Source organism: Syngnathus leptorhynchus, chromosome 4 (assembly GCF_054491065.1).
Source record: "Syngnathus leptorhynchus isolate UIUO chromosome 4, UIUO_Slep, whole genome shotgun sequence".
Lineage (NCBI taxonomy): Eukaryota > Metazoa > Chordata > Actinopteri > Syngnathiformes > Syngnathidae > Syngnathus > Syngnathus leptorhynchus.
In genome coordinates this window covers 10,777,937-10,802,599 of record NC_141198.1, presented here as the reverse complement: position 1 = coordinate 10,802,599, position 24,663 = coordinate 10,777,937, and the positions used below count along the sequence as shown (strand labels likewise).

Here is a 24,663-nt window from a genome sequence, read left to right as displayed (position 1 = left end):
TTTTCACTCCCAAGGATGATGGGGAGGGAGCTTGTGTGTGTGCCCTCTGCAGGATGACGGACGGGCAAGCGGACCAACATGCAGCCTTTACCGCAAACTGGCTGGTTATCTATGTATTTTTTTTTTTTCTTTTAATGGGAGACCAGTACTTTATTCTCTTTCAGCTCCAGTGAACTTTGGGCTTCCTATACCCCACACGCACACACACTTTATTGTACAAGTATGCTCACGGCACTCTTATGAAATCTTATATGTTTATACGTTTGTTTTATGGGGTGTTTTTTTTAACTGCACAGCAGATGTGTTGCTCATAATTTAGTTGGGTGCAGTCGTGAAAAAGTACAGTTACCTCGGAGTCAAATTAACTGCCAATGCATTCCGTACTTGCACGTTTATAGTTTAGCAGTACTAGTCATTTGGAAAAAAAACCCACAAGAAACTCCTGTATGTGCCTTTTGTCAATGTAGCTGTCATAGTATAAGACTGAAAAGAGACCATAGCATTATTAGTTTGTGCAAGTGTGCCTAATAGAATGTCCAATGCATAAATAAATGCTCGATATGATTTCCGCTGACTGTGCAGCGAAAAAGCTGCACATATATATACATTCATTCATTCATCTATCTTCCGAAGCGCTTATCCTCACGAGGGTCGGGGGGCGCGCTGGAGCCTATCACAGCAGTCGCTGGGCACACATTATCCTTGCAATATAGCCTACTGTGTCTCCCCGACTGGAGCCAGTCTGTCTCTCTCCCGTCGACAAGCAGGTTGCTGAATGTAATATGCCCAATTCCCCCACCCCCGCCCCCTGCCCCGCACCTCAGCCAGGGCACCTGCCATGGAGCCTTCCTGGCTGTATTGAATAAAACATCCAGTGATGTATGAGGCAGGGGGCTGCACCCGAGGGGGCACAACTGCCTCATTTACTTCCTCCACTCTGCGCCTCTGACCCGCTGAGCAAATTGTGCTCATATTAGCTCTGCGGCTGCTCCTCACCTAAACAAATAGTCTTGCCAGCATAATGCTTGTCTTAACTCAACGTGATGGTTGGACGAGGCACCGGCAAACAGCGTGACAGAGAAGCTTTAATATCTAGGTCACTGAATTACCTTTGCGGAGTTTCTTGTTTCTTTTTGCCACTTTATTCCCCGACTTGCTTTTGAAAGCTTTTGTTATTTTCGTCTCACTTTAGACCTTCTTCAAATGTTGTACTGGAGGCTTTTGCTTCAACTCGCGTCTCAATTTGCCTGTCTCGCTTCCTGTTGTTGAATCTTGAGAAATTTAGTGGAGCCCCTGAGGTTAAACAATCCATTCCAGGAATACTGGTCGACTTATGAGATTTGTTCTGATTGAAAATCGATATATCTCCTTGGAAAATAATGGAAATGTAATTGATCTGCTTCGGGGGTCTCTCACAGGTAACAAGTAACATTGTTAAACATGATTTAATTTCAAAAGAAATTAACTGTGGTACAATAATACCTGTATCATTTAGAGAATGCATGCATCGCCATTTCTCTAATCATCACACGAGCATGAAAACCCGTTAACTAGATTATAGTAACGTCGTTTACTTGTTTAAAAAAGTTTGGAGACAAAAAACTGAAACTTTGTAAGACAGGTCTGATTAATGTGACATTGAAAATGACACAATCTATGACTGTTGTTCAATTTAGGGTGTGGTTCACATTTTCCAGAACTACGATGACATACATCTATCCTCTAAAATATTCTACTGTAGTATTTGTTAAAAATATGCATTTGTATTGGTTTACTCAAGTCACCAATGCGAGGAGTGGCACAGTCCAGGTGATCTCATGATCTCATATATGAATCGTACCCTCAACACATCATATCTGTTGCTCCACACCTTAACAGCACTCCAATGACAACAGCTCAAAACTGAAAGTCACTTCTGCTGCTCGTTAAGACTGTTCGAAGCCACTGAGAATATTTGAGCAACACAATTAATGCGCTCAAAAGAAAAAGGCCTTTTCTTAAATTACACATCAGTTTGATTGATTGATAGCTTGGTGGCCTTAACATATTCGGTGCTTATTAATACAGCTGCCTGCAGTGAAACGAGAGAAGCAGTCTTGAATATCGTTTAAGTTGCTGAAGTTTAATTTCCTGCTCTGTGTATTAATCTCTTCTTTAATCCTTGCAGGGTTTGATTGTCTCAAAACCTACCCGCAGGCAGCCAATCTCATTTTAGCAATTAAGATGACTAAAATAGTCTCAGCATGAGTGTGTGTGCGCGTCAGTGTGTGTGTGTGCACTTTTTGCGCTGATTAATAATATTTAGGCACAAATCTGTTGTCCATATATACACTATAGATGTCATGGAAAAAAAACTACTATGCCTTTGAACCAGACAGCCATGACTATATCTTTTAAGTAGCAAACATCAGCAGACACTTGAAGCCACATTTCCACTCTAAGCTCCTCATTAGACACTTGATCAAAGTGTTTAATTTCCTGAAAAGTTTCACGGGGATGCAAACAAAAGAGACACATCGTGTCTTTCTTCTGCTTTACGGTGCTACATGATTTAATATAACCTCCGCTGTCCTAATTTTTGCACCATTCGCGATACATAAGAGACATGAAAGCATTGCACACCAATCATCGCTGCGGTGGGACGAACACACCCTTCAAGCCTTCCGTCATTGTGAACGAGAAAACAGGCTGTGACATTACATGGATGTGCGGTTGTGGGTGAAGGTCTTCTCTGCTCAGCTGCAGGAGCAGAGGCATCCTGACATGACACGGTTGCCTTGTTGTATAGTTAGTAGCAATACCTCCACAACGATATCTATTTTAGCTTCGGATGCTTGACCCCGTCGCGCTCTCACTGCGGCTGCACCCGGCGTGTCAGACGAGTGTCTCATATTTTTTCCCCATCTGTTGGTGTTCCTGCGATGTCAGGGTCAAATGGTGGTTCACGGCTGCTCCTGGTGATTTTTATTTTTTGCTTACAGATGTGTACAGTTGGTGTTAATTTATTTTTGGTCCAATCAGATTTAAGCTTCTATGATGTGTACAGTTTGATGTTGAATTTTGCCAGGTAAATGTAATCTTCTTAGGGCCTTCACAATTCAGATTGTTGGGAACAGCGTTGAAATGGTTGTTTCCAATCAGAGACTCTGCCAACATGTTCCCGTCCTCTGATTGGATTCAGCTAAATAGTCTTGCTAAATTTACCCCTCTGATTGGCTTAGCTAATTAGGCGGGCTAAAGATTGACTTACAGTAAAGGACAATGTCCGATATTATTAAGAATTCACTTTCAAGGCCCACTTAAAAAATAATTCAGAGGAAAGCACCAAGCACCTGACCTCTCCCCACCCCGCTCACCTCCACCCCCGTCCTCTGGTTCCGTCAGGCTGAATGGAAGTCACGTCCCATCAGACGTCTCGGTTAATGTGTAGCCTTTAATATGGAAAGGTTGAGGTGAGCTGATGCATTTTTATTGTTTAAAACAGCTCATGTGCTTTTCATATGCGGTTAATGAGTACAACGCGAAGCCATCCGTGTCCTTCATGGTACAATCGACCCCATAGGGCTAATTATTAGACTCCCGAGTAAGTGCTCCTTTTCCGTGCCAAAAACAGTCTAGTGTGTGTACCTTTGAGGCTAGCACCTCATTGACTCCTAAAGGAGCAATAATATCCTCTCCTGCATGCCTGATAGCTAGCTGTGCATCTTACTTGGCTCTCCATCCCAGTGAGAGAGGCAAGGGCAGGCGTGCTCCTTCCAAAGTGTTCCTGGCTGAAGGATAAAAACAAATCTGACACGCTCCCCAACTGTGAATTTGCTCCCTTTAAAAACAATGCCTCTCCTGCCTTCCTCATGCTCACATTGATTTGTTCTGGGTGACAGTGCAAGCTGCTGTGAAATCACCCCGGCGTCATTGATCTCAGCGAGAGGAGGCGAGGCTCAAGGAGTCTGGCGACAGTGAGCAACATGGGAAAATCCTTCCCTTGCCCTCTTCAACCCCGACCACTACACCGCAATGACGGTCTTGGCCGCTATCAGATGGGCCCCCGCTGTTGCTCTCCAGCTACCGTATCTCAGTCCAGGCTACACTTTGATGTGTTTTGTGGAGGCCCGTACACACTGTTTGATTCACCATTGTGCCTTGCTGTGTTTCACATTATCTGGCAAACTCTTTATTGCCACTGTTTTCCATGCCAGAAGCAAGGCTAGGTTTTTTTTTTTCTCTTGCAGGCCTCTGATTAATCCCCCCCACCCACCTCTATGCTGGTGTACTTTAATCTTGAATGGGAGATATCTGATTCTCCTCGGCTATTGAGGAAGATCAAACTTTAATGGAACAAGGAACCGCACATCATCCTAATCTCCATCTCCCTACATTTTGGCCTGCTGCTCCCCCCCCCCCCCCCCCCAGGCTTTCTGCAGAAGCAGGAAATACATCAGACAGATAAGATATTTTCTCTTCATGCTTTCGTAATGTATTCCCTGTTGACAAAAGCCACCAATTTACATCCATGCAGTTTGATTACCTGATTAGGGGAACAGAGAGAGAAGTGTGCGGAGTTGGCTGACATGAAACAAATGGCCGCCATGTCCTGTGTTTCTATATACACATTCAAACTTTTCCAGATGCTTTAATTGTGGGTTGTCCCCTCCCTCTGTGTATTGACATACAGAAGATGAGGCAATGTGTGACCTACGTCCTCTGTCTATAATTGCCTGGAGGGAGATACATCAGCTGCATGGATGCATTAAGGTTCAATGCCTTTGATTATACAGCAGTCAGTCCAGGAATTAGCTATTGACTTGTATTTTCTCCCGTCACTTGCTCCGTATCGCCAAATAACACCGTCGCCAGCTGCTTGCATATTACATTGTTTCAAAATGCGTAACACTTATTCGCCGTCACACCTCCCACAAACCGTTTGTGTCCGTGACAAAAAGAGGCCATTACCCGCTGTAAAGTAATGACATTTTCACCGACTGCAGAAAACAATGTTGTCTGGTCTGGAGCGTAATTGCGCGAGCCAACTCACAATTTTCTGCACAAAGTTGAGTGTGAACGTTGGACGATTTAATAAAACACTGGAGATTTTTAGCATTTGTCGGCGGCGGGGACAGTAAGCCGAGGCTTGCGCGGATAAAACCCATATTCAGTCAACATGGAGAATTCAGAGCGAGCGGGATGCAGACTCAAAGATGCAGCAGTTGACCCGAGGGGCACATTTACATATCTGAATAGGGCTGGTGCAAGTCAGCTATATTGTTGCTATTAAGCTCCAGTTTCTTTCATCTAAATGTTGGAGAAACTGGAATTCCCATCTCTTTCTCCCACCATGTTATTTGTGTCGAGGAAAGGTTGGAAATCCAGACGATATTGAACCCCGAGGCCAAAGATCTTGGGTGCCTGCTTCCACTCTCATACAAAAACATAGGAACATTGACACGAGGACATGTATTGCAGACACACACACACACACACTCCTAGCCCTGTTTTATTACCTCCTGCCTGCCGCTGGAATTGCTTTCCTCCCTCGAGTGAGCCAGGCAAAGCCGGCTTTATTGTGTTAACCTATTTGTGTGTCAAGAGCGATTGCGGCGTTCTTTATCTCTGTTTGTATTCGGACGGGGAGACAGCAGAGAGGGCGAGCGAGTAGGGAAGGCGGAGAGCGAGCAGTGGGGATGTGGTTGCATCGGGTGGGTGGGGGGGGGCACACCGGAGCTAGACGAGCCAGTGGAGTTAGACGGATGGCCGGTCACCTCGCTCCACTCTGGAGGATAATGACTGGTTGCTTAGCAATAAAGCAGCCCATATGCACTTCCTGACTTGCTTCCAGAGCAATCACTTTTTTTTCCCCCTTCCCAAATAACACGATTATATTTTTATGATAATTAGGCAACTGGCGTCCATTAAAAAGTGCACTCTTTACATGCAACGTATTTAGCCGTGGTCTAATCTGGTCGCTTGGCTTTCATCTTCGCTTTGCATAAATATATATGTTTGTCGGCAAGTGTTTGTATCCACACGCGTGTGAGCAGTTGGTGGAGTTTGATCCCGATAACCGCCGGCCGGGAATAGCGCTATAGTATATCCCTCCAGGTCACGTCTGTTTTCCAACCTTTGATCCAGACAATATCCATGTTCACGTACTCGCAGTTTGATAGGCGACCAAAGGCTACGAGAGCGTCCCTCTTGTGAGCCTTTAGTTTTATTCACATTTTTATTGACTTGAACGAATTGCTGACCTTTAGTGGCATAATGAATGGCCCAGCCTGCTTAGGAAACTGAGCGTTGCGGCAGAACCAACTGGCGTCATTCCAAGCTGTTTAGTTCATGATCTGAACTGTTTGAGCACCGAGTTATTGCTTTTTTCTTTTAAATTGGAGAACTGTAGGTGGTGAAGTGTATATAGTTTATGTTTATTCTCAATTTAGGCTGCCTTTCGCACAGGAAGTCACTGTGTGTTTTAAGACTTAGCCAATTATCCTCTCCTTCAAACACACTCTTTTTTTCTGTGAAGTTCATATTAAAGTTGGTTATGATGATAAATAGTCACAAGATTTCAAATAGACATCATAGAGTGAATGAAACGTTTCAGCTGACGCCAAGTGGCCAGTGTAGTGTTCATTTTGGGATTGACAAATGACAAGTCGCTTAAAAAAGAAATCTTTTCCTGTTTTGGGATCCTCTTTAAATAGTGTTAGTGGAGTCTGCCATGCACCCATCTGTATGCTTTTACTCTCCTTATTTCCCCATTCGTGCTCACGCACCGTTGGTAAAAGTGACAGCTTTAAACACATGAACCAAATATACGCCATTATCCCCCCCCCCCCCACTTTCATATTTCCGCACCATGCTTCTGTGCCTACGTCTATAGGAACAGCTGTCCAGCTGTCACAGCAGCCAGCCAGCCAGTCAGCCTCTCTCCACGGCAACATCTGTAGAGCGGGAATGCACAAGGGCGGCCTGTCGCTCTCAGCTCGTCCCCAAAGACCGCGGAAGTGTGTCATGCCTTTTGGCTGCACGTCGCCACTGGCCACATCAAGCATTCGACTGCCTCTGCTTTTTACATTATCAACTCATTTTAGCCACTTAAACAAGCTGTCTGAGATTTTTGCCACCACTTTACAGTCACGGGGAAATCCTAAATGAGACATTCCATGCTTTTAAGCATGGGCGCATAAGGCAGAAAGAAAAAAAAAAAAAAAACACGGTACATTATCTTAGCCATTAATAGTCGTTTGCTTGTGCATGGATGTGTGTGTGTGTGCACACCTGCTTGTGCGTCTTTACAAAAATCCCAACGAGCAAAGTGCAATGGCCTGGAACTGACGGGAACCCACTGGGAGAGTCTCTCCTTGATGTAGCCCACCCCCACCCCCCTCCTCGCCAACGTTTCCTCCTGGAAGCGGAGCGGCGGCGAGGCAGTAGGAGGAGGGTTGCCATGCGAGATGAACAGAGCTCAGGTCCCCTCTGTCAGACACAAACTAGGATCAGGGAGCTCGCATGGGACTCTCGTGGGATGAGCGGAGGGAAAAAGGGAGACAGCAGCTGTTTTTCCTCTTACGCCTTCACCAGAAAGCTTCTTTTTTTTTCTTAATATATTCCGCTTTGTCTCTTGTGGGGCTGTCATTAGCGGCTGTCATGCTGTTTTGTGGCGATAAACATGGATGAGCTGAACATTTTGCACTTTTGAGAGTGTCGCAATCATCCTTGAGCCTCGGAGTTTTTTTAGACGGTGCTAAGGGATGTGATTTCTTAATCAGACACAAAGGGCCAATCAAGCAGTTTGCGACTCGTAAGGGTAAAGTCAGTTGAAGAGAAAGTCTGGTTGTCTTAAGTACTATATTGTGTCAATTGACGGTTTTCACCTTTACTTTTCTGGCTGTTAGAAATAAGCGGACAGTCGGAGTCTATTTCTGTTCTGTAAAATGTTCACTTCAAAGAGCTAATTATTGCTGACTCGGGTTTAGCAAATGTATCTTATTAGCACATAGTACAGTAAATAGATGACTCGTTAAAATAGATGCTACAAAAAAAAGCATAGTAAGAACTTTTTTTGTTGTAAACAACCTAGAGGAATCCATTTGTGACAACACATTGTGTCATGATTGAGAGCCAACTAAAAATATCCATATGGATGCCATAAAGTCGCTCCGCCCGTGGTGGGCCACAAGCAAACAGCTGATGACGGGGAAATCGCCTGCTCATGACTTATGTTTTATCATTCAAATTCCCTCTTTTTGCTTGGGTTTGCCGTGATTGACAGCTGGGCATAAAAGCAGCGGCGAGCCGACGGTAACTGTGACAATGGTGTCTCCTCTTTTCCTTGTTTTCACACTTTTTCTGCTGTCACCGACAGCTTCGCTGATTGCCTCTCTGCCAAGACTGCATACTATTAATCTTTTAAACAAGGGGCCAAGCCCAGCTGTATTATTTGTGGAAAAACAAGAGGACCTCATGAGACTGTCGAAAAGGAAAAAGGGACAACTGGGGCTAAATTGGTTTCATTGTGCCGAGGCTCTTTTAAAAAAAAAAAAAAAAGAACAATATTAGAAGCCTTAATAGCTGCTGGGATCGATAAGCTGAGGTCGGAATGCAGCCCTCACCTGATAGCTCTGTCCGTTCTCTTGTGGCATGCAGGTGCAGTCCAGGCTTTTATCTATGGTGTGAAAAAAGACTCTCTTCTATGGATATTTTCCGTGACGGCACTTCTAGAGATCCCCTTCAGCGGGCTCGGGGAGGTTTTTTTTTTTTCTTCTTCTCTGTTTTCAAATGGGAGCTTAAACAGCAGTTTGTTCCAAAATGGCAAAGCATTGATGTATTATGAAAGGGAGGGAAAAGGAAACAGCTCCATTTGGCCCTCTGTGCTTAACAACAATTTGAAGTGTTTTAACGACTTGCAAAACCTTTCTAGACTTGAACTTTAATAGCTTTCTGTGCTCCAATTTCATGGACTGGGCTTTTGTGTTTAATTAGGTGTGATTTGTGAACATTTCCCAAGTGGTAGGAAGTCTTTCTTTTTTTTTTTGGGTTAGGGGTGGCGGGGATGGGGGTTCTGCACTTCCTTGACAATTACTACAATGTTGCTGACACCTTGGGCTCTAATGGATGTCTTCCTGTGCAAAATAACCTCATAAAGCAATCTTTAAAGAATGTGTGGTAGCAATATTTCGTTTCTGATCCGAGTGCCCTTGCCGCTTGAAATTGTGGGATCACTGCGCACCTTCTTTGTTGCTTTTTGTGTTCTCTGTCCATGGAAAGCCAGCGAGGCAGTGCAACCTTGATGACTATTTGACTCCCAGGTCAAAGCCACATGATAGCAGCACTGCTGGTCAATGGAAAAGGATATACTTTCCTTTCCAGAAAGCTCCGACCGCTTTTGTGATTGTGTGTGTTATCATGCGCATTATGTGCTATTCATAGCATCTTCCGTGACACCCATTTCCATTTTGAAAACACAGGCACTGGAGGTGTTAATAAGGACTTCAGGACAATATAACACCCCCTAATTTATACCATCATGACAGTTTTTTTCTGTTTTATACTATGATGCTGATAGTTTGAGCCACAAGGAATCATTGAAGTATTTTATTTTTTAGGGACGGACAGTAACGTGAAAATGCCGTAAAGAAATGGATGCATCGCCGCAGTGTCTCTTTCAATGGAGGTTACAAAAGAGGGTGGCTCGGGGGTCTGATTTGGGTTTTTAAAAACTCGTATATGGCCATATTTGTGTTTTTGCGTATGGTTACATGGCCTTTCAAAGCCCGACTATTGCCACTATTTGGATTTTGAAAGGGTTATTGACCGCATGTAAACATAGACATGGTTGAGACCATGAACAGTGGTACTGAACATTTTGTTGAATAAGCGCTTCATTGATGAACTACCTGGTTCTACTTTCTCACAGATAAGTCAGCAGGGTCCATTTGGAACATCCGGCCCATTTGCCAAATAAGGTTCCTTGGCCCTGAGGGACTTTTATGTGTCTCTTCTACACATGTATGTGTACAGGGGTTTCTGTTTGTAGGTTAAATACAAACATGGCTGTCCCACTTTCTCACACAATCTCTCCTGTTGGAGAGCCCGCCCCCCCCCCTCCGCGGTATGATCAGGCAAGCAGTCAGAGAGCTGCGCATACTGCCACCAGCCTCTCCCCTTTCCCCACCATCCATGAAAGATTGTCAGCGTCCCCGTAGGCTCGTATAGCTTCTCTGTGTGGAAGCGTAACTGTGACCCCTGACCTCCTCCTCTTGGAGAAAGCACTCTTGACCTGCTGCCCCATTGTTTCCATCGGGGATGGATGAGGAGGCGCCGCCTCTGCCGGCACAATCCTTCACTCAATAGCCGCTCCATCTGTTGACTGCGTGACTCTGGGTTACAAGCGGGGATTTTGCACCGTCTGTGCGAGGATATGAAAGGGGCTATGTCAAGGGGGGCTTCCTGAAAGGGGTTTTAACACTGCATTTGCGGGGTGTCACCATGCGCTCGACCCCCGTCATCCCTCTGAACACAACCGGCTGGGTGTGTGCGGGATGAGAGGCCTTCATTGTGCCTGTTCACAGGCCCCTAGGCAACAGGGTCACCTTGTCCCTAAACAAATGTTGCCCTCAGTGCGATTGTTGCCAATGTGTGTCTGTTTTTATAAACGTGGATGTGAAAGGGGGCGGTCGGCGTTTTGAGTGTAAGAATGCGTCATCGGCAAGAGGGCAAAGGCCTTGACTGTGAAGACATTTATCTAACCATCTCTACCTTTCACATCAAGACCTATTCAGCGCGCTCCGTCCGCATCAGGTTGTCCAAGGGCATCGCGGGCGACTGCTCCAGGTCAAAGTGCTCCGAGAGCATTTAGAGCAACAAAGCAAGTCGTGTTCTTTGCTAGTTGTCTGCTACTGCAAGTTGAGCAGTGGAGGAGAACTGTGTAGCATTTCCCAGGCTTGTCTGTTCCATGACATGTCGACTTTTAAACACTTTGAATAAAAACAAAATATGTGGCTGCTGTGACAGCTGGTCCACCTTCTGTAATTAATGTTGAAGCCGCAGTCTGCCAGACAGTTGTGCTGAGGTCCACTGTCTGACTGTGTGTGGGAGTTTTTATTTGGCGGCACTGGGAAGCTTTACTTTGTACTAAATCAAATTTCCAGCAGCCAAAAGACAACCCCGTGTGTGGGAAGTATTTTAGACTACAATTTGAGCCAATCATTCCAACAAATTAATGCATGCATCCATCTTTTGGAGGCTTTCACAAGCTCTTCTCTCAAGCTCTTGACAGTGCAAATACATCACTCGGGTTCTTTGTTTAGTTTGCATCTAACGGGGTGGTCCTCCTGCTTTTTTTTCTACTGCGCGGAAGCACAACTAAATACCCTCATCTTCGCTTTCCTGTTTTTTTTTCTTTTTCTTTATCACGGAGCCGCAGTCATCCACCGTGTCGCCACAGGCTCGCCGAATCCCTCTGGCTGTCACAGCATGTGCTCGCCACACCTTTCCTCCACTTAAGATGATTAAAGCACTCCGCTTACATCTTTTTGCACATACATTTCAGCTCCACCTTTCTTCCTCAGGCAAAGTAAAAGACAAAGTGAGCTGCGGTATCAGCTGGAGATAAGTGTTCGGTTCAGGTGTGGAGCGCCTCGCTCGGCGAGACGGTGCTGAAGGAATGGAGTAGGTGCGAGGACGGGGCCGGGGGTGGGGGGTGGCTTGTTTGAGGAGCGGAATGAGTGGAGGCAGAAAACTGCAGTGACAGCAGAATGAATAAATTGAAAACTTCTCTCATTGTAAATTGTCTATCGCCGGTGACAAACGATCTGATAGGCGAGCGGCCCTGCTTTCCGATGCATCCGTCCCAATAGAGCTGTGAATAACGGGTCTATCTCCACACTGCTTAGCACTGGCCCCGCACTTAATAATTCATGCAGTGTGAAATATTTTCCCCGCTACAGATATGCCAAAGCGCTGCCGCCAGCAGGCGGGGGCGGTGTGGAGGGTTGTCCCTGCGGTGCTAATTTGGGGGAGGGTGACGTGCGTCGATTTCTAAGGACGTCGGAGTTTAGAGGCGATGCCACATTTGCCCTCATGTATGCGCTGTCTGTTAGTGGAAAGCCCAATGAAAGATGACATTTAACTCACGGCTAATCTGCCTCGAGCTGGGTGCAGAGACGAGAAATATATTTCCATTAAATTTGCTAACTTCTCAGTGCTAAGACTGCCACGACACTTTCTTTCTGTCTCCTGCATCTGGAGCAAGCTGTCCTCACCTTTCTGTTGCTTTCATGCACAGTGCTGAGCACCTCATCACCTTGCTCTCCAAGAAAGTCAGCCCACCTTTCACACACACACACTGTCTCTGCTTTTCCTGTACAAACTGGCTATTTTCTGGCTCACATTTACACCCTGATAGCAATTATGCAAACGATTAAAAATTTAAACAGGATGGTCTTTTATAATTTAATCCTAAAGTAATAGATTCTATTAAAAATGCATGCGAAGAGCTTTATAGATGGAGAAGGAATTTGTGTCTATCAGAGAAATCTCCAGTCAAGGATGCAGGCAGAATGAGCAAGTGGGATTGGTGGCATTTCCTCATTATTCTAATAGGATGTGATTAGCATAAAGCGGCTAACTGGCTGTTGTGATCACGAGCACGGGACAGCTCATGTATCAGTGCTCCTCGGAGGCAGTAGATGAAACTGCTTTCAGACTGTATTTTATTCCCCTTTTTAACGTTCACAGATGAAATTCAATGTGCAACGTGTCTGAGTTGAGATCCTCTCCGTTGTTTTCATTGCTTGCTTTTGTTGCTCTTCCCAAAAGCATGTCAAAGTGTTGAAGCATGAAAAGTAGAAGTCGGCAAAGAGTGCAACAGAGCTTTTTACTCTTGTGCTTGAGCCCATGGTGCACTTCCTGGACACTGAAAAAGCAATGTGAGCTAACCTCATAACCTTTGCTATGCCTGGAAGTGTGCGGTATCATTTTATTCAGAATCGGTTGCTTTGTTTCTTAGTAAGCAGGATGGCAAAACAAAAATCTGATTTCCATGACGCCACTTGACAGCTTTGTTCTTGCCTGAGTCCACACTGCAGAAATTGCCCCTCTCCTTAATAAGGTCAAACAAACAAATCCAAATGCTCTCTTCACATTGAACGATTAATCCTTGACAGACTTATGTGCTTTTGTCATTGTCTTTTATTTCAGGTTTTCCGACATTTTCTGGCAGCAGTGCTTGCTAAACAGTTTTCCTCGCATCGCAGCTTCAAAGGATGACAGATTGCAAAAAAAAAGAAAAGAAAACGCCTCTCTGTTGCCGTTGTCATTTGCTTCAGTAATTAAAGAGCTGCAGTCATTCAGATAACAAACAGCCTCTGAAAAAAAAAGTGCTTATTAATGCTCTGTGAGAAGTGGATTGCCAAAACCGATCCCCCCCCAAAAAATGGAACCCTCGCGAAGCTTATATGGATTTTAGGTCTGCCTCTGAGGTAAATTCCTTGCCTTTTTGATGTGATGGCTGCCTGTTGATGGAATAAATCCAACGGGCTTAATCGATCATCTCCGTGGAAAGGTCAAGAGGAGAGGCTCTGGTGTTTGAAGCGCTTATCCTGTGGAAGAGTGCCAGAAATGTGACACCCCCCTTATGAGAGCGGGTGGCGGCGGGCAGATTAGCGACCGACAGGGTGGCCCGGGGGGAATGATTTAGGGAGATGCGGCGCTAAATACTGTACTCTGAAAGACGGGAGGGGGAACATTCTCAACTGATTTCAGCATTCCGGAAATTGGCTTTCAACCAGCCTCCAAAATTAGAATCCAGGTTTATTGCTTTTAACCTCTTGTCCGCGCTTTATCTGTAGTGTTGCTCAAAGGTACCGTTGGGTTTTGTCCCAATGCAGTCTAATCTAATCTGGAGTGGGTGACTGTGGGCAGCATCTGTGCTCCCAGTTTGAAATCGGGGCTTTCTCTTGACCTAATCCTCTATCCAGGGATCACTCAGTAGAGTAAAGACAATTACCAGCCTGCTTTCTCATGCTAATGGAATCTCTAACTAGATCTTACAGAACGGAAGGGGGGGGGGGGGGTGGATGGAGAAGCAAAGGGACAATGATGAAAAAAGATGATGCAACTAAAATAGGTTTTTAGATTAACGGTTAATTATTGATAAGGACCCAGTTGAAAAGCCTAAAGTCAGGATTTTGTAAGCATCTCCTGGAATGGGGTTTGACATGATCAAGTTACTTGGTATTTGGGAGGAAGTGGTGTTTGGTCAGGAAGTTGCTGAGACAGAGCTCATGTTGTATCAGCAGCTGTGTGCCAAATAGTCTGCCCCCCCTCATCTCTTTTTTTTATCACCTGCCTCCAGCAAGGTGTCTGGAGTGGTTTTAAATTCCATTAATATGCAGGAATTTATAGATTGGCTCCCTTGGCATTTTTGCAGGGAGCCCTAGCAAGTATCCCAGTCCCCATCTGCACTAATTACTGGGTCTTGGCAGGCTTACCTGTCTCTTGTGAAGGACAAACTCAGGCACTGATGTAGGAGCATGCAAACCTGAAGGAGCTCATCCACTTGGAAGCATGCAAAGAGGGATGTCTCTGAGGCATTTAAAAAAAAAAAAAAATTCCTGATACGTTTGATGTGTTTGGAAGCTTGACTACCATGAAAAATCTCGTCTGGAAACATCAATAAACTAAATGACTTTGACCAAGTTCCTTCATGTGGAGCTCAGAGAAACGCTAACAGGCTTTGCACCTGATCTCGGTGACAGTTGCACGCTCATTCCGACTCAAATATATCAGGGTTTATCTGCTGCGTATCCTGCTGGAAACTTCAAATGAGTGTCTCTGGCAATGTCTGATCATTTTAAGTCACGGCAGCACAAGAGTAATACTCGATGCCAGCTGCTTTCTCCTTGAAGTAGAACCCAAAACAGAAGGTGAGTCCAAATATATGACAACAAACGGATCAAGAATCCTTGAGTGGGCGGCCAGGCGGATTCCTGCGCTGGTGTCTCACTGGTGACCTTTTCTTCTGCCCGTGGCTGGTCAAACTGTCCGATAATCCGCAAGCCTTATCAGATTGCCTTTGTCAAGCGAATCTGACATGATTTGAGATCATTATAACCTGACCACTCCAGTGGTATCAAGACCTTGCCTGGAAAAACAAGGGATCAATGTTTTATCTCATCACACATGAGATGAAAGACTTTTATTAGATCCTATAGCCACGCTTCTATAGTTTCATATTTCACTTTTGGAACGATAAAAACTCTGATCTCGAGTTGTGTGTCTAAGGCAGAAATAATTTCCCGCAGTTTCCATTTCAGTTTAGTATGTAGGCAAAAGTGGAACTAGATTCTGGGAGCTTTTGAGGATATCGTTGATACATACATCATGTTCAATTCATTTTCAGGTTTTGTAATCTCTCTTTGATGTCACATTATTTTTATAATTGACGTAGCTTTGGAAAATGCGCCAGTGTACACGATTGAAACGTAAGCCTGATTAGGATTTGCCGAGCTTTAGCGAGTGAATGATACTGCTTTGTGGAAATGTATCTATTATAAGACCACAATGAAGAAGAAGCGAAAAACTGGAAGACATCCAGCTTTTCGTGCTCTTGACATGTCCTCCCCAATAAATATAGGATTGTTAGTCAGAACCCAAATTGGAAGGTCCGGTTTTATTTATTATTGATGGAAACAAGTCTGACGTTGGAAGACTATGGAAATGATGGCGGTGCCATCTGTGCCTTGATCCAGCAGGTGATTTCCAGCTGCATCCTCTCACTCCATCCAAGTAGATCCTATCTTGTCTACTCTAGTCTGATCCATCTTAGACAGGGAGAAGACAACAGCTGGACGGCTCCCACTTGAAAGGGAAAGGCTGCCGAATGAAATCTTTGCTTCCTTCCTGGCATTCTGGAGGAAGCTGTGAGCAGTTGTGTCATCTTGCCTTGTGTACTACTCCTTTAATATCCCGCAGAGCAAAAAACGCCTTTGTCACACTTCAAATATATCAACTGGGATCAGTGTCAACATTTTGCCGGTGTTCTATTTGATTGCCCGGCGGGCTTGGCGGCGCACTAATGTTATGCATGACTGAGTATTGGATCTGTGACACCCTCCAGTGAAAGGACCATGGGAATTGGGGTCACCTTAGGCACGACACAGAGCAATGTGTGGAGTCAGCCCGCTTGTAACTGAGGGAAGAAATCACACTGCTTGAATTTAATTATATGTCATTGATTTATTGAACAGCCATTAATAAGCTTGCATTCTGAGGCAGGGCCATTCTGGGAGAAGCTTTTCCTTTTCTTTTTTTTTTTTTTTTTTTTATTCATTCCTCTCACCCTCTATTTCATCATAAACTGACATAAGCCTTTCTTTGAAGTTCACGAGCCAAACAGAGAAATGACAGCACAACAAACAATGAACAAAACACAGAAAGACAATGGAAACTGTTTGAATATTCAAGCAAGTCGTAGGATGATGGGTGAGGGTGGTGGGGGGGGGGGAGAGGAAAAAAAAAAGATCCCTTGTTTTATTGTTGCTGTGTTAAGCTATGAATGGGCCTGTCTGGGACAATAAAAGATTGTGCCACATTGGAATGACACATTTTTGCTCAATCAACAATGCTTCACAAATGGTGTGTAATTCAGGCTTATGGGTAAAATATAAATCCCAACGCGAGAGGCAGGAAAATACGGCTCATTTTTCACATTTTGGAAGAGCAGGTACGTCTTGACGTTATATGCAGATATTCAACATTCGGCACGCCGGCACGGCTGTTCTGACGCAGACTCCACCTGTGATCAACAGTTTAGCGTGAGCGGAGCCTTTGCTCAACTTTCATAAGATATGTGCGGTTAGATGACAGGCAATGCCGCTGCAAAACAATACCACCAAGTCAACGCCGGCAGAAGACTTTCCCCTGCGGTTTTTATTTGACAACTTTAAGCCACACTCGCATTGCTCAAAGGCTCTGGCTGCTACCAGCAGGAGTGCAAGAAGCTCTGTCATGTTCTAAAAGCACTTTTGCTTGCACTATGCAGAGGCGGGGACTCTCCCATCAGGGGACCACCGGGACATGCAGTCATTACTACAATGAATACATCTCGAAGGTTGACATTAGATTTTTCTTTCTTTCTTTCTTTCTTTCAAAGTGGGGTTTAAAACTAGGGTTAAGGTTGCAAAGTAGGGCTTAAAATGAAGGTGAAGCAATTTGGGTTAGCGTTACAAAATAGAGTTTGGCACTAAGGTTAGGTTGCAAGGCTAGGGTTTGAAATGAGGGTTTCAAAGTAGGGTTTGAGGTGGCTCGGGCATCTGATTAGGATGCGTCCTGGACACCTCCCTAGTGAGGTGTTTCGGGCATGTTCCAGAAGATGGAGTCCCCGGGGATGAGCCAGGACACACTAGAGAGACCATGTCTCTCGACTGGCTTGGGATTCCCCAGGGTTGGACAAAGTGGTTGGGGAGAGGGAAATGTTGACTCCCCTGCTCGACCCGACTGGAAAAATGGCGGAAAATGGATAGATGGGTTTCAAATTCAAAGTAAAGTTTGGAACTTGGGTTGAAGTTTTGAAGTTGGGCTTAAAATTAGGTTACACTTTTCAAAGAAGGGTTTGAAATGAAGGTTGTGGTTTCAAAGTTGGGTTTGAAACTACGGTTAGGGTTTCAAAGTACGGTTAACAAGTTCTTGAATCCTCATTTTTCTCCTAAATCGCTGTTAGTGTCATTGGCATTAGAATTCTATATCAAAGGTATTACACAGAATTCAAAATGTGCGTGTTTCACATCACAAAAAAAGAGTATGTTTGGCTTGATTTTGCATTTATTGAATGCAAAACTAACCACAAACAAATTATGGAATGTTTAGCACAATACCTACTGTTCTTCATGATTTAGAAATACAATGACGCTATTGCCCAATTTTGACTTATCGCACAGAGCCTTCAAAGTTTTTGTTCATGTTGCAAGAACTTTGTCTACTAATTGTCAGACCATCATTTCAAATTGTTGTTTGCAGTGCTAGCCTAGCTTCTATGCATTGATACTCCTTTTCAAATACGTAAATGTGTCAAGATATGTCAGATTGTGAAAATGTGAGTCTTCTCGATGCTTCTGTGCACATCAAGATTCATTTGTCGTATGAAGCTTCAGTCTCATCACGACATCTTCATTGTGAATGTGCTTGCCACATGGATGCCTTTTGCGCCTCCCATTTAGCATGAATGAAATCAAGCCCGGCTCAAAGACGCAGCAGTTGGCTGCGCAGTCAATTAGTCTTCATTGCGATTACGGGCTTGACATTAGTCTAGACAGGCGTATTTTGATCAGAGATGACAGGCGGCCCGCTGCAATTGGACTGCCAGACATTCCTCACCCTTCATCCCGCGGATGAAGCTATCGAAGCTGACTGGTATATGGAGCCCTCGCAGCTGAGCGTCTGTGCCAAGATGCCCTTCATCCGCTCTTATAAATATGTCGGCGTGGTATACAAGGCGCTATAAGCCTCAATAACAGCAACACATGGCCTCGTACACGCAGACTCGGCTGTCAGTATGTTATTTCAACACTGTATATCACGGCAATGATGCCTAAACTGTGGGCTTTTACACACAATGGCCTTTTGTTGTGCAGGTTATTTATTGTGCCGCTGTGAAGCTGTGCAGAGAGCTGGTGGGTGAGTGCATCCAAGGGCTTGTATTGTTCGGGAATCAGTGGCTTGTGTTTGTGGAGCTGGGAGGGTTTGCTAACAATGCCCTTTTTTATGTCCCAGAGTGCGTGCCTGTCGGCAAATGTCCCCTCACAAATTTGGTCTGTGTGTTGTTTTGTTGTTTGTGTGCGTGGAACGGGGTCAGCAAGCACAACCCCCGTTCATTGAATGCAAAGTCCAAATGGACGGCCACTCGTGTGTGCATACTGAATATACAACATATTCTATTTGTGTGTGGAAAGTGGCGAGCTTTAGCTAGTGTAACCTGTCTCTCTCTCTCTTTCACTGTCTGTCTCTCTCTCTCTCTGCATTCATGTGACAGTTTCGGTGACGGACAAGAGGGGCCGGGTGAGGGATTACAGGGGTAGTGCAGTGCCTTGTTAAAGAAAAGGAAAGGGTTAGAGTGTGTCGATTGGATTAACTTGTTTGGGCTTATTAAGAGAAGAGACACAGCAGCTTGTTAAAAGCACTGCATGGGGTGTCCCACAGTGAGACGGCAGGGTCACCATTCAATTAGGCTCAAGCCGCACCCACCCCGGAGGACCTCTCGTAGGCTCCTGGTTCACAAGTGGTCCCACTCTGGGGATTTGGAGTAATCTAGGAAAGATGCGGACCATCCCATAGGGAGCGGCAAGGAATATAGGAGCTGAAACTTGGACGTGTCGAGTATAAATAATGGTGTCATGTTTTTAAAAAGCTCTACCCTATAATAATAATAATATAAAAGTAACTCCTTGCTAATATTTTTGTATCATGCGTTATAACATGCAGACACTTGATCAATTCTGCCGTATGAGCTTAATAAATATTTTAAAACATTTCAAATAAAATACATTTTCCTCATTGTCAATTTTGCTAAATATCCTCATATACAAATACCAGTAGTTTGTAATTGCCAGAGTTTTTATTTTATATTCTTCTTTGTAGATTTAATGTCATTGTTGAATCTTTAAATCAATACTTTGCTTGATCTTGTTCATTGATTGTACAAGGGGCTGGTGTTTTTATTCTGAGGGTCCTCTTTTGCATTACTTGTCAGTAGAACGATGGCGGGCGGATTCCTTCTCTATATTTATTTCTGGCTCATGATTAGCGACATTTAGATTTGCCTATAAAATAAGGTAGGAATTAGACGCCTGTAAAATTACAATCAACACACTGGCCCAGCTTTTCACCTGAGCAAGTCCGTCTTAAAACGTACACACCTAAAAATAAACACTCCGTTGTTTCACCCAGTTACATCCTCCACTTTGCTGGATACTTATCTGGACAGACAGCTTTGGGTGCGTGGAGACATCTCCTCTGATCTCCTCTGCCGTTTAAGAACCTTTTAACGAAGAAATAGCCCTTCGCCGAGCCCACCGGCTCTTGATTCCGGCTTATTCCCTCATCTCCTGGGACTGATCCTTCCCGCCCCCACTGCAAAGCCAGCAGCGGCGTTATCAGAACGATAGACATCCTGGCTTTGGAGATACGGCCGTGCTGGTGTAATGGGAGAGTTGTGAGTGGATTTGATGAGCGAGTGAAGTGCAGGTGGTTTGAATGCGCCTACTCGCTCGCATTCTTCAGCATATTCAAGGGGATTGATCCAAGCGTGACGGGCTATTTTAGAGCAGCTGTTATGATGGGTCAGAGTGTTTTTCTGGAACATCATTTCCTGCCACTGATCGACATCTGCTCAACTGCACAATAGCTAAAAGGAAGAGATGAGGAAAAAGAGACGGACGGGGGCATGACAAACAAGGCAAAGACTTGCTTCTTCTGCTTCGCTCTTAAAGGCAATAATGGGAGAAAATTGGTTCTTGAAATTGAATTGAAAAAAAAGTGGGTCTTTTTCGCCAAAGCATAATGCCTCAAAATACATTTGCTGAGCAGCAAATGGAGAAAAATGGAGCGCAGTTATGCGATTGTCTTTCATTTCAGACAGGCAAAACTGTGGAAGTACCGCCACCACAGCCAGCGAGTAGCTTTTAGTCTCAATCTACACCACAGCATCCTCTCCAGCAAGCTGTCTTTTAACAAATGTTCTGTGAGGATGGGCCGCTGGTGACATTAGTGAGCACGTAGCGAGGGCCCACAGAAAAGGATTATGTGAACAGCCAGTAATGAACTCAAAGTGCCAGTGTGTTTGGGCCAGGCCCGTCCCGGGTGCCAGAGGAAATGACACTGAGCACGACCCTTTTCTTTTTTTTTTTTTTTGCACAAGCACCTGGCCAGCAATAAAGTGGCCCCTCTCTTCCATCAGCAGTGTGCGCGTGCACGTGCAAGTGCGTGCGTGCATGAGTGTGTGTGTGTGTGTGTGCGTGTGTGTGTGTGTGTGTGTGTGTGTGTGTGTGTGTGTGTGTGTGTGTGTGTGTGTGTGTGTGTGTGTGTGTGTGTGTGTGTGTGTGAGCGAGATAGCGGGTGGAAACAGATTCTTTACTCAGAGTATAATTTTACACAGTGTGTTCGCTTTGTGCTTAAAATGATCATTTGAGTTGCAATTTATTGAATCGTTTTGTAAATCAAATGGAAAAATGGTAGCTTATTTCGAAATTAGGAAAAAAAACATTATTTTTGCTTCTTGTTCATATACAATGCAAATTTATTTTCAAGCATGTCGCTGCTGTTTTTATCTATCAGCAGCCCATTTTTTTCAGTAATTCATGATAATGAGAGAACGGGAGCATGTGTTTTGTGGGTGGTCTTTAATTTATGAGGTAATCATTGTAATTGCTTTCTTTCTTTGTAAAAATCATTATCTATAAAACTCAAGTAATAGGCGGCTCAATGTTACTTTGCTGATTCGCTGGCAAAATAAATAACGGAACACAAGCTTCAGAGAGGTGCATGAGAAATCATTTTTCAATAATACGCCTGACGCTGCCACTGACAGCCAAGATGAAATATTTGCTCCTGTTCTTTGTTTTAATATGAAAGGATCGAGAAGATAGTGATTCATAGCGATGTGTTTTGGACGCGAGACTCTGACAGAGTTAATATGAAGGCCACAATTCTTTTTACAGCCATAGTATGCTTGCTAGCTGTGAGTGGACTTTGCCAGTGTTGGACCATCTGAGTACTTGTTCCCTGGAAACCAAACGAAATTCCACTGAGTGAGGGAATATCAATCCTTATCGTATAAGAACTCTTTGCAAACCTTGGTGGTTTTACTTTAACTGTCCTCGTCTGACAACTTGTAATCAGTCACTATTGTGGCTGATGAATGATGCTCTCGATGTTGCTCGTTTATTGACGTTTGGAGTGGCCAGTTTGTTTATGCGATATATAAACAGCAGAATCGGGTCAGTCTTGATTAATTAATCAACCTGTGGCCGGGTTAGACCTTTTCAATTTTACTGAATCTTAATTTTTCATTTTGGATAATTATTTGCTTCTGACTTAGAAGTACCGTTTTGCTATCCTGGTACAGAAAGCAAAGTCCATAAATGAACACTTGGATGAGTTTGGTGTGAGGAAAAAAAAAGACCTCAAATACCTTTGAGTGGGATGGAGTAGACTGTAAACCAGACCTCACAAATGAATTTAAACAAATCCCCCAAAGACACACTCCAAAAGTCTTCCCAGAAGGGTGGAAAATCGCAAAGGGGGACTTCCTGTGGAACGTCAAACTTTCGATCTCCTAAAACATGTCGTAAATATATATGTGTCCCGTTATGGGCTTTTTCATTGGAAATTAGCAGCCACTGCCTCACTTTTCCTGAGTGAAGGTGGTTGTAGGGGAAAAGAGAGAGCAGAGCTACAGATTTATGGCCTGGTGGGAGATTGATTAGCGCCGTCACCGGCCGTGATGTACGGTTGGCAGTCTCTCCCCCCCCCCCTCGCCCTCGCCCTCATTGCATTTGCTCATAAACACACAAAACCGCACGGGCCGGAACACTCGGGCTCGGCATCCGTGCAGAAACCAGTCGGCCCCCGAGGCCCTCCGTGACAGCCCCCCAGGGCTGCTGCATGCTAAGCTTAGCAGTCAGGCTCCTGTTTTCTTTTTTTTTTTTCCCCTCCGCCTGTCCATAGATAACACCATCAATCACCACATGCACAGCGCACTGAGAGGAATGTGCTAAAGTGCTGCTACTTGTGTGTTTGTTGTGAGCAAGGTTTCATAGGCAGGAGATATGCTTGACTAGCTGTGTGGAGCTACGCTGTGCACTGAGCCAGGGTCGGCCCGTGTGTGTTTATCAGTCAACACATGCAGCACAGAAGCCTCTAAATGTAGGCAAGCGTTCCCAAATGCACCCTGTGTGAGAAACAGCCTCATTTAGCCACTTAGCCACGTCCCACCGGGATAGCGGACGCAAGCTTTGACCTCAAATGCTTTCTCCCGATTTCACTCAATTTTGTATTTTTTTTGCGCCGCAGGTTGGCCGCAGAACTCCCCCGGCTGTCGTACCGTGCCCACCTCGCCATGCTGGCCTGTCTGCAGAGGAGGCAGAACCCTCCACCCCAGCACCCGGCGTGTGCCAGCAAGAGCCTGGAGCCACCGCAAGCCCTGGGACGCAAATGTGAGTTCACAAAATGTTTGGAGGCTCGTTGAATTCGGAGGCTCCGGCCGTGTCCACGTAGTTAATCAGTCAGGGCCGAGCGACAATGGAAACAGAGCACTAACCCTGACTGTAAATAAGTGAGCGTAAAATAGACTTTCCGCTTTCTGCTGTTTGTGTCACCATGATCCCGTGCTTCTCTGAGGAATTCCAAACAGTTGAACGGGCAAATGTGCACTTTACAGGCCAGATTGTCGTGTTGTTTGGCCCATCACTGTGCGGCTGTTTAACTGTGCTGATTGTGCGGTCGTGTCAACAGGGCTGAACAGACACTGTTTTAACGTGCCTCCTGGCCCTGCGTGACCCTGAGGGGTCTGTAAACATTTACAGTGTCTGGTCGGGGCCGCCCTGTAAACCATGACAGCTGCTGCGTTGGCTCGCCCAGCGCCACCCTTGTGTCCACTCACAAAATGGTGCAAAAGGGACAAAGATGAGCAGTTACAGAGTCGCTCAACTAGTCGCGGCCAGTTTGCAGCTGCAGTCGTCAGACATCGAGACAATCGATTGGAGCTCGATGAGTTGACGCTTTTGATATGGGTTTTAACCGTGGTCATTTGTGGTAGCATAAACAAGACTCCATCATGACAATTTCAAAGTTGCTTTGCCATACAAGCCGGTCCAAATTGAGTCATAGAGAAACAATTTGGGTGAATATTTGAGAAACAACAGCTTGCGTGTCTCTTCAACAGTGGCATAGCTTTAAAGAGCATTTGAGTGAAATTATGGTTCTTTTGTAATATTTGGGCCCCTACACCGATTGGCTTTGCATTGAAGGAAATGATTAAAAAATAATGACATTTGGACAAAGTGCTTTAATATGCTTGAATGAATTTTTTTAACCCGCAAGAAATATTTTTTCCAACAAAGGTGTGATAAAATGGGATAAAAGTCATTCAGCCATTCATCTATCCATCTTGCATTTATTCATAGTCTGGTTGAAGGGGAGATAGCCCAAAGCGAGCGGTTTGGAATTCCTCTGTGCTGTTTGATTACCTGGCAATGAAGCAGAGGTGCAATGTGTCATTTGCTTCTTCTGTCCTTTGATTGAAAAGTGTGCGTGTTTGGTTTTTGCGAGGGCTGAAGGTGAGGAGGTTTTTTTTACAAAAAGACCCTGCATGCAGATGCCGAGCGACCGCACAGTTCATTGATGCGACTCCCATTAAAAATCCCTCATAGCCTCAATAAAAAAGGACTTAACTGGCTCTGCCATCAGCTGGAAGCGTTCAGATCAGCTTGCCAGACAATCAATTTCCCCCAAGCGCGCAGAGCTTAGCAGGAGAAACGGGAGGCGGAGAGTAGGATGTTTCCATTATCACAGCCCGGGCTGGAGGGGGGCTGGGGGTGAGGCGCCGTGGAGCGGCGTGCAGGGCGGAGACAGCAGGCAGCGGCGAGAAGCCGGCTTTTCAGAAAGCCATTGACC

General features: G+C 44.9%; 1 protein-coding gene across 2 annotated transcripts in view; it reads left to right on the top strand.

The window, feature by feature from the left end:
• The window catches only part of fam222aa (family with sequence similarity 222 member Aa), a 46,789-nt gene that overhangs the window by 5,654 nt on the left and 16,472 nt on the right, over positions 1 to 24,663 (top strand). For both annotated transcript variants that reach the window (XM_085910879.1, XM_085910880.1), the window contains exon 2: positions 23,062 to 23,204. In XM_085910879.1, the coding sequence (XP_085767005.1) occupies positions 23,062 to 23,204 (143 nt within the window). The remainder of the gene's footprint in view (positions 1 to 23,061; positions 23,205 to 24,663) is intronic.